This window comes from Rhinolophus hipposideros (assembly GCF_964194185.1).
Source record: "Rhinolophus hipposideros genome assembly, chromosome: 19".
NCBI classification, from domain to species: domain Eukaryota; kingdom Metazoa; phylum Chordata; class Mammalia; order Chiroptera; family Rhinolophidae; genus Rhinolophus; species Rhinolophus hipposideros.
The window spans coordinates 8,070,480-8,084,699 of NC_138065.1; the positions used below are offsets into that span (position 1 = coordinate 8,070,480).

At 34.8% G+C, this 14,220-nt stretch overlaps 1 protein-coding gene across 1 annotated transcript in view; it reads right to left on the reverse strand.

Annotated features, from left to right (window-relative positions):
* Window positions 1-14,220, reverse strand: part of MAN1A2 (mannosidase alpha class 1A member 2) — a 114,069-nt gene that overhangs the window by 23,641 nt on the left and 76,208 nt on the right. The window contains exons 9-10 of the mRNA XM_081024799.1: window positions 3,608-3,723; window positions 181-397 (exon numbers count right to left, since the gene is read on the reverse strand). Of these exons, the coding sequence (XP_080880925.1) occupies window positions 181-397; window positions 3,608-3,723 (333 nt within the window). The remainder of the gene's footprint in view (window positions 1-180; window positions 398-3,607; window positions 3,724-14,220) is intronic.

Below are 14,220 nucleotides of genomic sequence, written 5' to 3' on the forward strand. Positions count from 1 at the left end.
TTCAGAAATAATAAAAAGAAATGATACAGAACACATTTCCAGAATTAAAATTCAATTCTTAAGAAAATGATTTACTGTATTAACTATTTTGAAGTAAAAATGCCTATGTATTTTCTTTCTAATTCCTGGATATATTCCTATAGGTTATTTTGGACTAAGTAGTGTTATAAATATTCTTACCAGTTCTGTCATATGACTCATGACATGTACGTGCAATTTCTGCCCCTAGCTCTAAATAATGACCGGCTTTGTCCTTGGAACCATCTGCTCCTAGTGCAAACATCCCCCCAGCAAAGCAGGCCAAATGCCCCATCTTCTTTTCCAAGTGCCCATTCTTCCATTCTCCAATAAAGGTAAGACCTCCACGGGACTTCTTAATAAGATGTTTTTCTATAGCCTACAAGAAAGAGTAGATATTCCAAATTTTAGAAGCAAAATGTTAAGTGTTCAAACTTACTACATCCTTCTGGCTATCACAAAACCTTGCTAATAAGATATTCCACAAAGCAGTAACTTTCCCAAACTGGAAGGCTTAATTTACAATAAGTAAGCTTTGGGATGAGTAATCAAGTTGCACAAATTTGAACAAATACCCCAATCACTACTATAACAAGACAAGGTGGAAGAGGGCAGACTAGCCTAAAGATTACCTTTCTTCTTGAGCTAAATGAAATTCATAATAATCAGTCAATTTTGAGATCATGATGGAAGTTAGAACCCAAAAGGCTCTGCCGATTTAGTTTCTATTTCATACAAGATGGAAGAACACCTAAGTTAATCAAAAAAATATAATTTTGATAATTAGTTTACAAAGTCTCTCCTTTTCCAAGTAACTATACCGCCCGTCAAAGTACTTTGAAAAGGCACCATGAGGTGAGACACCTTATACGCTATAAAGCTGACAAAACTAGTTGACAGTTCAAACTTAACTCCTAAGTCCCAAACTTAGGCAGCTGTTTTGGATGCTGTGTCACGTTTAAGAAAGGCCACGTTGGGAAACACAGTCCACCCTGCTGGAATGGCCATTTTACTCAAAAGTCATGGGGCTGGTGAGGGAAATATTTTATATTAAATTTAACTATAACACAAAGTAGAGTGTTCTAACAGTTACATTTAATTTCAAAAATGAAATTTTTAAGAGCTTTGTTACTTTGGACTATGTTCTCACACTTTGCTGAGGAGATACGGATTAATTCTCTACCTCTAGAGGTTGCTCTATGGAAAAGTGTAAGAAACTGCATTAATTCAGTTTTATTTGGTGGAAATCGTTACATGATTAGCGGCTACACTTTTCTGACAATAATAAAGAATTAGAATTAACCCACATTTTTACTGTGGGGTGCTAACAAGCTTAGTAACAATCACCTGTGGAAAAAATTATTCCATATTCTTTATAATAATGTTTTACAGAACTACAGAGACTATGCCTATTATCACTTTATACTCCACAAAGCCTGAAAGTGTCATATGCACTCAGTAAGTGCTTAATTAATAAATCATTTTATAAATAAATGGTAGACAACTGTATTTGGGAGAACGGGGACTTGTTAAGAAGCAAAATCAGGGACTATGTTTGGATTATAAATTTTTATTGTTGGTGTTTGTTGTCTTTTACCCATAGTATTCTGCAGTGCCTATGAAAAGATTAGTGTTTTGAGTACTGGGACAATGTTTTTCATCTTTGTGGACCCCATGGCATCAAGCGTGTTTTCCACATGTAAGATATTCAATAAATGCCTCAAGGATAACAGCCATAGTTTTGATTCTAAACCACTGTACAGTATTTTCATCATTTTGTTATTTCTGTTCATTATAACATAAATCGTACTGCATTATAATTAAAAGATATCAAACATATCCCCACGAACCTACTAGGATTAAAGTAAAAAGTAGGTAATAATAAGACTTTTTTTTTACCAGTAATTCATTTGCAGACCCCTGAAATTTCTTGTATAGCTCTCTTTTCTCTCTAAACATATGACAAATGTCTAAGAGTTCAACTTATATAAAATGCCAAACTGCTAAATTGCAGTTAAGAGTAACAGTATTGCTCTTCTATTAAGTGTTAAACAAAACTTGAAGAAATTTCAAATATAATGTTCTTTTTCCTTTAGAAAGAATTAAGTAAAAGAAAAAATGGTTTTAGATTCAAAATATTATAAGAAGGCAGCAAACTATGAAGAAAATGATTACATGGTATCTGACATGTCACACTTTCTCAAAAATAAAAATATTAAATATGCTCAGTCATTTATCAAATACTCACTGAATACCTAGTGTTTTGGGTATCGTACTAGGGGCTGAGACAATGATAAACGCACGAGTGTGCCTTCAAGGAAACCACAGCCCAGTGGGAATGACGAAGGGCTGTTTTCAACACTATGATTCCGAGAATATGACATTCTTCCTCGAGAATGACTGTTTTTAGATCATAAAAATTTCTAGACAAAGTTTAGTAACAGAATAAAACTCTTTAACTTTTCAAACCATAAGACTTCATACAGAATTTTAAAAGTCACATACTAAAAATGGAAATTCTTGATTACATATCAGTTTAATTTAATTTCTTAAATTAACACAATTTAAGTTAAATTGTGTTAACACAATTCCTCAAGAAACTTATCTAATGGCTACAATGGGCGAAGCACTATACATCACATTATTAGTTCAATTCCTGAGCATTTTTGTAAACAATTATAGAAAATTAATTCCCTAAAAAGGAAAGCTATAAAGTGGGTAGTAAGAGCCTTGGTTTAATTTAAAGACGACAACAACAACTGTAACTCTAAATATTGATCAATGACTATGGTCACAATTGTACATAATTGGTAGGACATGCAAAATACATGACTTTTAAAAAGTAATTAAAATCATTAAAGGGATATGTGTTTGTACTGGATCAGGAAGCAAACAGCTCACTAGCTAGTTACCACACTTTATTCTATTTCACAATTTTTGCTTGAAAATACTGCATATTAGCGTTTCCAAGAATGAAACTTGTTCCAATTTTAAACTGTCACAACATTGTGGTATGGGCTTCTAACAAAACGAAACCATACAACACAGTGGTTAACAGCACAGGCTCTGGAACCAGACTGTCCATTCCAGGCTCCATCACATACTAGCTACCCAACTTTCAAGCAACTTAACCTCTTGGTGGCTTAAAGTCCTCTTGTGTAAAATGGTAGTCAAGATTAAATAAATGACTTCACATATGTAAAAGGGGTCAGAACTGTGCCTGGCATGTGGAAAAGACTATATAAGTGTTTTGTCCTTATTATTTACCCATAAGGCTCTCAATGTGCAGGTTGAATGAGTCATTGGAAAGAAGAAATACTCATGGAAATGTATGTGAAGTCAGAGGTTTTCAGTCCCTGTACACAATAACTGAAAAGTAATTAAAATAAGTTTTCAGAAATATGCTACACTATATTCAACAATTTTTAAAAAATACCACATAAAGGAAAACAATGACTTCTATATTAAAATACTAACAAACTCTCCAGTGAATGTATATAATAAAATGCATATAAGACGTTCATCTGTCACTATTAAACACACTGCACATTCGATATGTTAAGTAGGTAAATGTTCTGATAATAATTACCTCAATAGCATCATCGTACATTTTTCTCGCCTCCTGGTCTGTTTTGTCTGACATCAGCCATGCTTTCAGTAAGTATTCATAAAAACTGTCTCCTAGCCCACCAACTGATGTATGATCTGTAATGTAAGATAAAAGAGAAGGATGGAGGTGGAGAAAAGAGAGAAGACAATTAAATATACTTTTTCAATTATTATGACTATATTACAGGTCAGTAATTTAAAAATTATATTGACAGCCCTATTTCTAACATACTTCAAATCTGGCCCAGTAAGAGTATCATCACTCTCCTCTACATGATTTCTGAAAAATCTTTTTCTGCTGGATGTGGCATTTCACATATTTAGTAGTCTTTTCTTCAGTCACATACATAGTGTGTACATTGTCACACATCCAAACGTTTCTAGAACTGAAAGTAATTATGTTTCATATACTAATGGCTTTTTAACTATATAGACTATAGGATTAAATATAAGAGATAGACTTAAATCTGATGTTAACCAAAAAGAACTCATTTTTCTATAGGATGGTTAATGGTGATTTCTATGCCTCAGGCAGTAAATTAAATTCCTTGGGCTTTTACAAAACAAAAAAAAGCCCAAGAATTCCTTTGTAATATCACCTTCCACAATAAGCTGTTGAATTAATACCTTTTATTACTATTTATACAAGTATTAGTACATATTTGTTTGTCCTAGGTATATTCTTATTCTATTCCACGTATACTTTTAATGTTAATGTAAATTTAACACTGTTACCTCCAAGGCTATAACCATAAGCTTTTATCCCTGACTTTCTATGAACCCTGCCCTGTACCCTTGAAATTTGTTTCAAAACTCTCATCCTCCCTGTGTGAAAAGAGAAATACCACATATCTTACAACCTTTCAATCATTCATATAGTATTATCACTGGTTTTTCAAATTAGTGAGGAACGAACGGTTGGACTATTCGACGGTTTATGGGAACAACTGTCTATTTGAAGGAAAATGCATATTAATGTTTACATCTTTAGCTCACAAAAATAAATGTGTGGTAGCTTAATGATTTCAAAGTAAACACAAAACTTAAGTATACAGCAAGAAAATGTCTACTCTTCCTAATCAGATAAGAAAATGTCTACTCTTCCTAAACAAAACACAAACTGAAGGAGCCATAAAGGACAAGATTTATAGTGTCATATGGTAGATACAAGCTATCATAAATGAGTCTGTAAGACAAGAAAGAGAATGGGAGAAGATATCTGTGACATATCTAACAGAAATAAAGGTTCATATCCTACACAAAAAGATCTGACAACTAGACAGGGAAAATTGATATAGGGCACACACAAGTAGTTAACAAAAAAAGGAACACAAATTGATAATTAACATAAGAAAGGAAGCTCAAGTCCACTAATGATCAGAGAAAAGTAAATTAAAACAATGAGATACCATTTTTGTCTACTTAAAGGGCAAACATTTTAAAAGACTGATAACATCCAATATTGATAACGTTGTGGTTCACAGTTGCTGGGATTGGAGGGCAATTTTGTAGTAGCTGTTAGAACCTAACCTAGGTTTTCCAGTTCTGGAATCATCCTATAACAATACTTGCACAAATATACAATTACAGGTCTAAAAGGAACAGGTTCATCACAGTACTCTTTCCATTAGTAAAATAAATCAGATAACCTCAAATGTCTAGGAAAGTAGCCACGTAAGTTACGGTATAAACATACTATAGCAGACCCTGAAATCTTTAAGGAGAATCAGGAGACTCTGTGATGTTGGAGGGTATTGTTTGTGTGCTGCTGAGTGTGTGGGGGGAAGCAAGTTTCAGAACAATATAGTTTGACAGCACTAAAACTTTGTATGTTTAAAGAATGTTTTGTGTACATAGAAAAGGTTTGAAAAAACAATCATCAACAATGATTATCTCTAAGGAAGAAGCCCTTCAATTTTTACTTTATATAATTGCATATTATCAGCATACATGTAACTTATGTAATTAAGTCATATTTGAAAAACAGAATAAAAATTACAGTAAGTGAGAAATACAAAGAAACTCATAGAGTTGGAAGTTTCTGTTTCTTGAAAGTGAAGTAAGTAAAGATATCTAGAAATTTCCTTTCTCCAAGGTAACGGGGAAAGCATTTACTGTGGTGGGGACTCTGGGTGTAAAATTGGTTTCCTAGATTAGCAGGAGAAAGCAGAAACAGTGGCACAGTTGAGACTGGGATAAACTGCTACATATTTTGGGAACTAGATATGTAATATCCTTAGAAGAAGAACTGAGAGCCTAGTATAAAAACGACCAAGTTCTGAACTGACGAGCCAGCTGAGGTATGAATATAACTGCCCAGAATGGAGGAATAAGTGAAGAGAATGGAAAGAAAAACAAATATCATGAAGCTCTGACCCAAGATGAGCTTCCAAATGAAAATGCCAACGCACACGACGGAAACCAGTCAGGAAAGAACTGCTAACAAATTCAACTACACAAAATAGGAGAACTCACTATATCAAGAAAATGCAAATAATGGAGCAACCTTCTGAAAACAAATTTAAGGTAAGTATGTTTTAAAAGTGGACTAAGAGAAAAAGTAAATATACATAGCCCAAATTGAAAATTACATAAAAAAATTGGCAAATATAGCTTTTAATATACCTATTTGAAAACTGACAGCGCAATCAGAAAAAAATTAGATAATGAATCTGAAAAGTCTTGTTTAATATGCTGAGAAGTCTGAATTACCTAAAAAGAAATTAGATTTTCTGCTAAACCATGAGCAACTTGACAACAGACACTCGTATTATTGCCTTAAGCTTCTTTACATACCCTACAGCACCTAGCACAATTCTAACTTACAGTAACGTGTGCCTAATAAGCAATTATTAAATGAATGACTGAATTTCCATTTTCAAGTATAAACAGCATTTCACAATTATAATATTATACTTATCTTTAAGGTACTTTTTCTTTTTTTCATGAATTAGACTTTTTTTTTTAAAAAAAAGGAATCCATTTTCATAGCCTCACACTGTTTTCCATTTTAGGGGGCAAAAACATTATGAGGTAAATAATAATACCTAGCATAATACCTAATACTTATAAGTTCAACAAAAAATGTTTGCAGAATGAATGCATTAAATACCTGAAGTACTCATTTTTTCCAAGTTTTAACAAAATTTCCATGTATACATTTTAAACTTTCTTAATTCCCTCAATACTGAGATGTTTATAATTATAATGTGTTTAACTGTTTACATGAAATAGACATTGAAAAGGTAATTTAAAAAAACTTGTAATCATTAATGTGAATTATCAGAAAAATGCACAACCATCTTGATACTAAGGTTTTCCTTTTGGAGTTTTTAAATCTCCTACAAACACATCTTTACGCCTGAGCTTTTTAATTGTCTCATAGCTCAATGTCCAGATAAAATATTTCAAACTACTCAGGTGACTGTAGTAAGAATACTCAAATACCTAATTCCATTCCTCTCCTCTCTCTTCTTTGAAGAGTTTGTACTTATTGCGGCTTCTTTCTCATCATCCATTCGCTCCTTAACCCCCTACATCTGGCTTGCACCCCACAGACAAACCAAACGTCGCTCTGCAACAGTCACTTCTCAGTCCCAACACATAAAATAAATTTTAAGTGTGGGATAAGGTGACTGGATCATACAAAGAGCACTGCAGAGGGTGAATCCGTAAAGGGAGGTACGGAACTGAGGGACAGAACTGAAAGCCTAAATTAACCAAAGAGAAGAAGAAATGAAGGAACAGATTTTAGAGGTACTAAAAAGGTAAAAGAAATAGGATGGGAGTCTGGTCAGAGACCCCTAAGTTTCTGGCACAGGCCAGACTATGTAGAGTGTGGGTAAATTAAGAAGCCACGAGGAAGACTAAATTTTAAATAAGAGATAAGGAGCTCAGTCCTGAGCATGTTGAATTCACGGTACCTACAAGGTGACTGGAAACAAATATCCTATACATGGGAGATACAGGTTTAAGGCTCAAGAAGAATCAGCAATGAAATACATTCCTTGTTTTGTTGTGCTTCACTTTACTGTGCTTCGCGGATATTGAGCGGTTTTGTTTTTACAGATTGACCACTTGTGGCAACCCTGCATCAAGCACGTCTATCGGCACCAATTTTTCCAACAGCATTTACTCACTTTGTGTCTCTGTGTCACATTTTGGTAATTCTCACACTATTTCAAGCTTTATTGTTATCATTATATTTGTTATGTTGATCTGTGATCAGTGATCTTACTACTGTAATTGTTCTGGGATGTCATGAGCTGCACCCTGTAAGACGATGAACTTAATTAAATGCTGTCTGTGTTCTAACTACTCCACCAACTGGCCAATCCCGTCTCTCCCTCTCCCCAGACGTCCCTATTCCTTACTGAACTTAAGTCAATTAACAACACTACAATGGCCTTTAAGCATCTGAGTGAAAAGAAGAGCTGCATGCCTCACCTTAAATCAACGCCTGGAAAGGACTAAGCTCAGTGAGGAAGGCATATTGAAAGACAAGACAGGCCAAAAGCTAGCTCTCCTGCACCAATTAGCCACGCTGTGAATACAAAGGAAACGTTCTTATGGGAAATTAAAAGTGCTCCTTCGGTGAATACACAATTGATAAGAAAGCAAAACATCCTTATCGCTGATACGAAGAAAGTTTTAGTGGTCTGGATGGAAGATCAAACCAGCCACAACATTCCCCTTAAATCAAAGCCTAATCCAGAACAAGACCCTAACTCTCTTCCATTCTATGAAGGCGGAGAGAGGTGAGGAAGTTTCAGAAGATAAGTTTGAAGCTAGTAGATGTTGGTTTATGAGGTTTAAGGAAAGAAGCCATCTTCAAACATAAAAGTGTGAGGTGAAGCACAAGTGCTGATGGAGAAGTTACCAGAAGGTCTAGCTAAGATAATGACACGGCTACACTAGAGAACAGATATTCAATGTGGATAAAACAGCCTCCCATGGGAAGAAGATGCCGCCTGGGACTTTCACAGCTGGAGAGGAGCAGTCAATGCCGGGCTTCAAAGCGGCCAAGGACAGGCTGACTCTCTTGGTAGGGGCTCGTGCAGCTGCTAACTTTAAGTTGCAGTCATTGCTCACTGACCACTCTGAAAATCCTAGGGCCCTTAAGAATTATGCTAAAGCTACTCTGTGCTCTATAAATGCAACAAAGCCTGGAGGACAGCCACTGTTTACAACACGGCTTACTGAATGTTTTAACCCCGCTGTTGAGACCTGCTCAGAAAAAAAGATTCCTTTCAAAACATCACTGCTCACTGACAATGCACCTGGTCACCTAGAGCTCTGATGGAGACGCACAACGAGATTAACATTGTCTTCAGAGCTGCTAACACAACATCTGTTCTGCAGCCCAGAGGTCAGGAGTAATTTTGACTTTCAAGTCTTATTATTTAAAAACTACGCTTCATAAGGTTAAGGCTGCCATAGTTCATGATTCTTCTAATGGATCTGGGCAAAGTAAACTGAAAACCTTCTGGAAAGGAGTCACCATTCTAGATGCCATTAAGAATATTTGTGATTCGTGGAAGAGGTCAAAATATCAACATTAACAGAGTTTGGAAGAAGTTGATTCCAACCCTCATGGATGACTCTGAGGGTTCAAGACTTTAGTGGAAGGAGTAACTGCAGATGTGGTGGACATAGCAAGAGAACGAGAATTAGTAGTGGAGACTGAAGATGAGACTGAATTGCTGTAATCTCATGATAAGACTAATGGGTGAAGAGTTGCTTATGGATGAGCAAAGAAAGTGATTTCTTGAGATAGAATCTAACCCTGATGAAGGTGCTGTGAAGCCTGTTGAAATGACAACTAAGGATTTAGAATATGACATAAACTGAGTTGATAGAGGAGAGGCAGGGTTGGGGAGGACTGGCTTCAATTTTTAAAAAAGTTCTGTGGGTAAAATGCTACCAACCAGAACTGCATGCTAGAGAAATTGTTTGTGAAAATAAGAATCAGTTGACGTGACAAACTTTACTCTTGTCCTATTTTAAGACATTACCATGGGCACCCCAACCTTCGGCAACCACCCTCCTGATCCGTCAGTGCCATCAATATGGAAGCAAGACTATCCACCAGCAAAAGATTACGACTTGCTCAAGGTTCACATGATATTTAGCATTTTTAGCAATAAAGTACTTTTAATTACAGTACATATATATTTTTAGACATACTGCTATTGCACACTTAAAAGACAACAGTCTAGTGTAAATATAACTTTTACAGGCACTGGGAAATCTAAAAGGCTGTGTGATGCGCTATATTGCAGTGGTCTGGAACCAAAGGGCAATATCTTCAAGGTCTGCCTCTACTGATTACAAGGGGAACAATTTTTTTCTCTAAAGAGCCGGATAACATAATCTGTTACATGTTCTTCTCTTTTGTTGTTGTTGCTGCTGATAATGATTATTTAAAGAGCCTTCTAAAAATGTAAGAACCATTTTTAGCTCATAGGCCACAAAAAAAGGCCTTACAAAAACAGGCCACAGGTTAGTCTGCCATAATTTGCCAATCACTAATTCGGACATCACCAATATTTAGGACATAGTTCACCCTGTAAGAAGAGATGAGGTTGGCGAGGCAACTATGTAAAGGATAAGAAGTAGGAATACTAAGAACATCAACATCTAAGAAGCTGACTGAAGAATATGAAACAATTCCCATCCCTTTAAAGTGGACTGGCCTTGTATCTTGCTTTGTGCAACCAAATGTGATAAAAAGTAACAGTGTTCCAGCATCAAATCTAAGCCTCAGGAGGCCTTATATGCTTCACTTCTTTTCATGGGACTCTATTCCTGTCATGAAAAAGAAGCATGGCATAGCCTAAAAAATGGTGAGAAGACCACAAGGAGAGGGGCTGACTCTACCCAAATGGGCCCATGCGAGATCAGCCAGCCTCCAGCCAATTTGTCAGCTAACTGCCAACACATGAGCAAATCCAGGTAAGATCAGCAGAACCTCTCAGCCAATCGGTAGACTTCGGAGAAATAATAAATTGTTTTAAGCCACTAAGTTCTACAGTGGTTTGTTATAGAGTCATGTACCTCTTAACGACGGGTATATGTTCTGAGAAATGCATTACTAGGTGATTTTTGTCATTGTGCAAACATAAGAGTGCACTTACACGAACCTAGACAGGACAGCATCCTGCACGCCTAGGCTGTATGGCCTCTTGCTCCTCGGCTACAAGCCTGTACAGCATGTACTGTACAAAACAACATGAGATTACATCAAGCATAACAAAAAAGCATATTTTTATGTTGGTAAACATAAGAGGTTTGAGACTGCTGTCGATGTTAAACAGCATACTACATTACAGCAAACATTTTTCGTAAGTAGAAAGCATACACTCTAAAATATCGATAAAAAGGTAAGTAGTGGCAAAGAAGATATAAAAAGATCCAACTGAACTTCAAAAGATGAAAGTTACAGTGTTAAGAGATAAAAATACACTGGAAGAGATTGACAGCAGATTAGACAATGCATAAGAAAAGATTAATGAACTTGACAGCATTGCAATAGAAATTATTCAAGATGAAACAGAGAGAAAAAAAAGAATTTAATAAAACAGAAAGTAAATGCATCAGTGAGCTAAGGAGCCTAACATACAGATAACTGGACTCTGAAAGAGAGGCATGACAGAAAAATTATTTGAAGAAATAAAGGCCAAATATTTTCCAAGTTTGACAACTGTAAATTCACATGAAAATAAAAACACAACATATCAGAATTTATGGGATGCCATTAAATCAGTACTTGGGAGGAAATTAATAGCACAAAATCTTTTCAAAAAAAGAAAAGCTTTTCATTTCAAATCAATGACTTCATTTCAACCTTAATCAACTAGAAAAAGAGCAAATTAAACACCAAATAGATAAAAGAAGTCAAGTAATAAAGGTCAGGGCAAAAATCAATGAGACAGAGTCTACTGATGTTAAAGGAATAATAGAATATTATGAACAACTTTATGTCAATAAATTAGAAAAATTAGATGAAATGGATAAATTCTCTGAAAGACAGAAATGCCAAAAACTCACTCAAGAAGAAACATAATCTGAACCACTTTTTATCTGTCAGTGAAACTGTAGTTAAAAACCTTCGCAAAAGAAAACTCCAGGCCCAGATGGTTTTATTGGGAAAGTATGACAATCATTTAAGGAAGAAATAATATCAATTCTGCACAAAGTTTTATTAAAAAAACTGAAGAAGAGAGGTGATTCAAAACTCATTCTAAGGCCAGCATCACAATGATGCTAAAACTAGACACAAACAAACAAACAAAAACCCAAGAAAATTGTAAAAGAATAAATACATCATTAATAAGTGTGATTTATCCTAGGAATGCAGTGCAAGTTTAACATTTAAAAGTCAATGGATATAATTCACTCTATTAACAAACCAAAAAAGAATATAAATGCAAAAAAAGCATTTAACAAAATTTCACTTCTATTCCTGATAAAAACTCTCAGCAAACCAGGAAAAAGGAACTCCTTCAACCTCCCAAAGGGTATGTGACAAGAAAATCTACAGCTAGTCTCATATTTCATAATGCAAGACTAAATACTTTCTCCCTAAGATCAAAAGTACAAGGCAGTGCTGTTCACTTTCATCACTTTTCTTCAACTTTGGACTGAAGGTTCCAGCAAGTGCAATTAGGCCAAAAAAGAAATTGATTAAAATGTATTTAAATAAATGACATTCATGTCGGAAATGAAAAAGTAAAACTGTCTTAAGAATTAATACGGTCGTCTATGTAGAATATTTAGTGGCATTTACAAAAGAGCTACGAGAACTAAAAATGTGAGATTAGCAAGTTGCAGATACAAGATCAATATACTAAAATCAATTTAACTTGTATATATTATCAACAAAATATCAAAAACTGAAATTAAAAATACCATGTTTAATAGCATCAAAAATATGAAATATTTATAGGTAAATCTGGAGAACCATGTGAAAGACCTGTACACAGAATATTTTTGAGAGAAAATATAAAAAAACAGCTAAATGACTGTAGAGATGGATATAACTTGTTTATGTATAGAAGATATCAGTAGTGTCAGTGTTAGGATAGTTTAAGATGTCCATTCTCCCCAAATTGATCAGTAGATTTCAATGCCATGCCAGCCAAAATCCTCACACTTTTCTATGAAAATTGACAAGGTCATTCTAACATTAATATGGAAATACAGAGGACTTCAACAGCCAAGGCAATTTTGAGAAAGAACAAATTTGGATGGCTAACACTACTTGATTTCAAGACCTGTAATAAAACTGCATTAATGAAAATGGCATGGTATTGGAATAATAATAAGTAAACAGAGCAACAGAACAGAATAGAATCCAAAATTAAACTCATACCTATACAGACAACTGATTTTTGACAACATGGAAAAAAACACAGTGGAGAAAGAATAGCCTTTTTAATAAATGGTGCGGGAATAATTAGATGTCCACATGCAAAGCCACAATAACAACAAACTTTGATTTCTACACAAAAAACAACTCAAAGTACATCACAGGCCTAAATATAAAACCTGTGTCTATAATGCTTTCAGAAGAAAACATAGGCGGAAATCCCTGTGACTGGGTTAGGGAAATACTGTGTTTCCCCGAAAATAAGACCTAACCAGAAAATAAGCCCTAACATGATTTTTCAGGATGATATCCCCTGAACGTAAGCCCTAATGTGTCTTTTGGAGAGAAAATTAATATAAAACCCGGTCTTATTTTGGGGGAAACATGGTACTTCTTAGATATGACACCAAAGAACAATTCATAAAACAAATTAGTTAATGGACTTCCTAATTGCAATCTTTTTCTCTTTGATACTGTTAAGAAAATGAAAAGACAATTCAAAGACTGGGAGAAAACATTTGTCAAAAATATATCTGATAAAGGACTTGTATCTAGAATATGTACCAAACTCTCAAAACCCAGAAATTAAGAAAACCACTTTTTTAAAAACAAGCAATTGGAAAGAGGTCTGAACAGACAACTCAACAAAGAAAGCAAGTGGATGACAAATAGTACATAAAAACATGTTCAACATCATTAGTCATTTGGAAAGTGCTAATTAAAGCCACAGTAAATTATCACTACACACCTACTAAAATGGCTAAAATTAAAAGACTAACCATATCAAGTGTTGCTTAGTATGTGGACGTACGCTATCAATGGGAATGTAAAATGGAACATTCACTTTGGAAAAGTTTGGCAGTTTTTAAAAATGTTAAACATACACATCTACCACGTGATACAAACATTGAACTCCTAGGTATTTACTCCAGAGAAATGAGAACCTATGTCCACACAAAGGCTTGACCACGAATCTTCATAGCACTTTATTTATAATAGCCCCAAACTGGAGATAACCCAAATGTCCATCAACAGGGGAATGGATAAATGAATTGTGGTATTCCACAAAGTAGAATTCTACTCAGAAATACTGACATACACAACAAGGACAAGTCTCACAATAATTATGCAGAGTGAAAGAAGCCAGACAAAAATAGAGTACATAGAAAAGATTCTATTTATATGAAGTTCTAGAAAATGCAAACATTGAATGACAGAAAGCA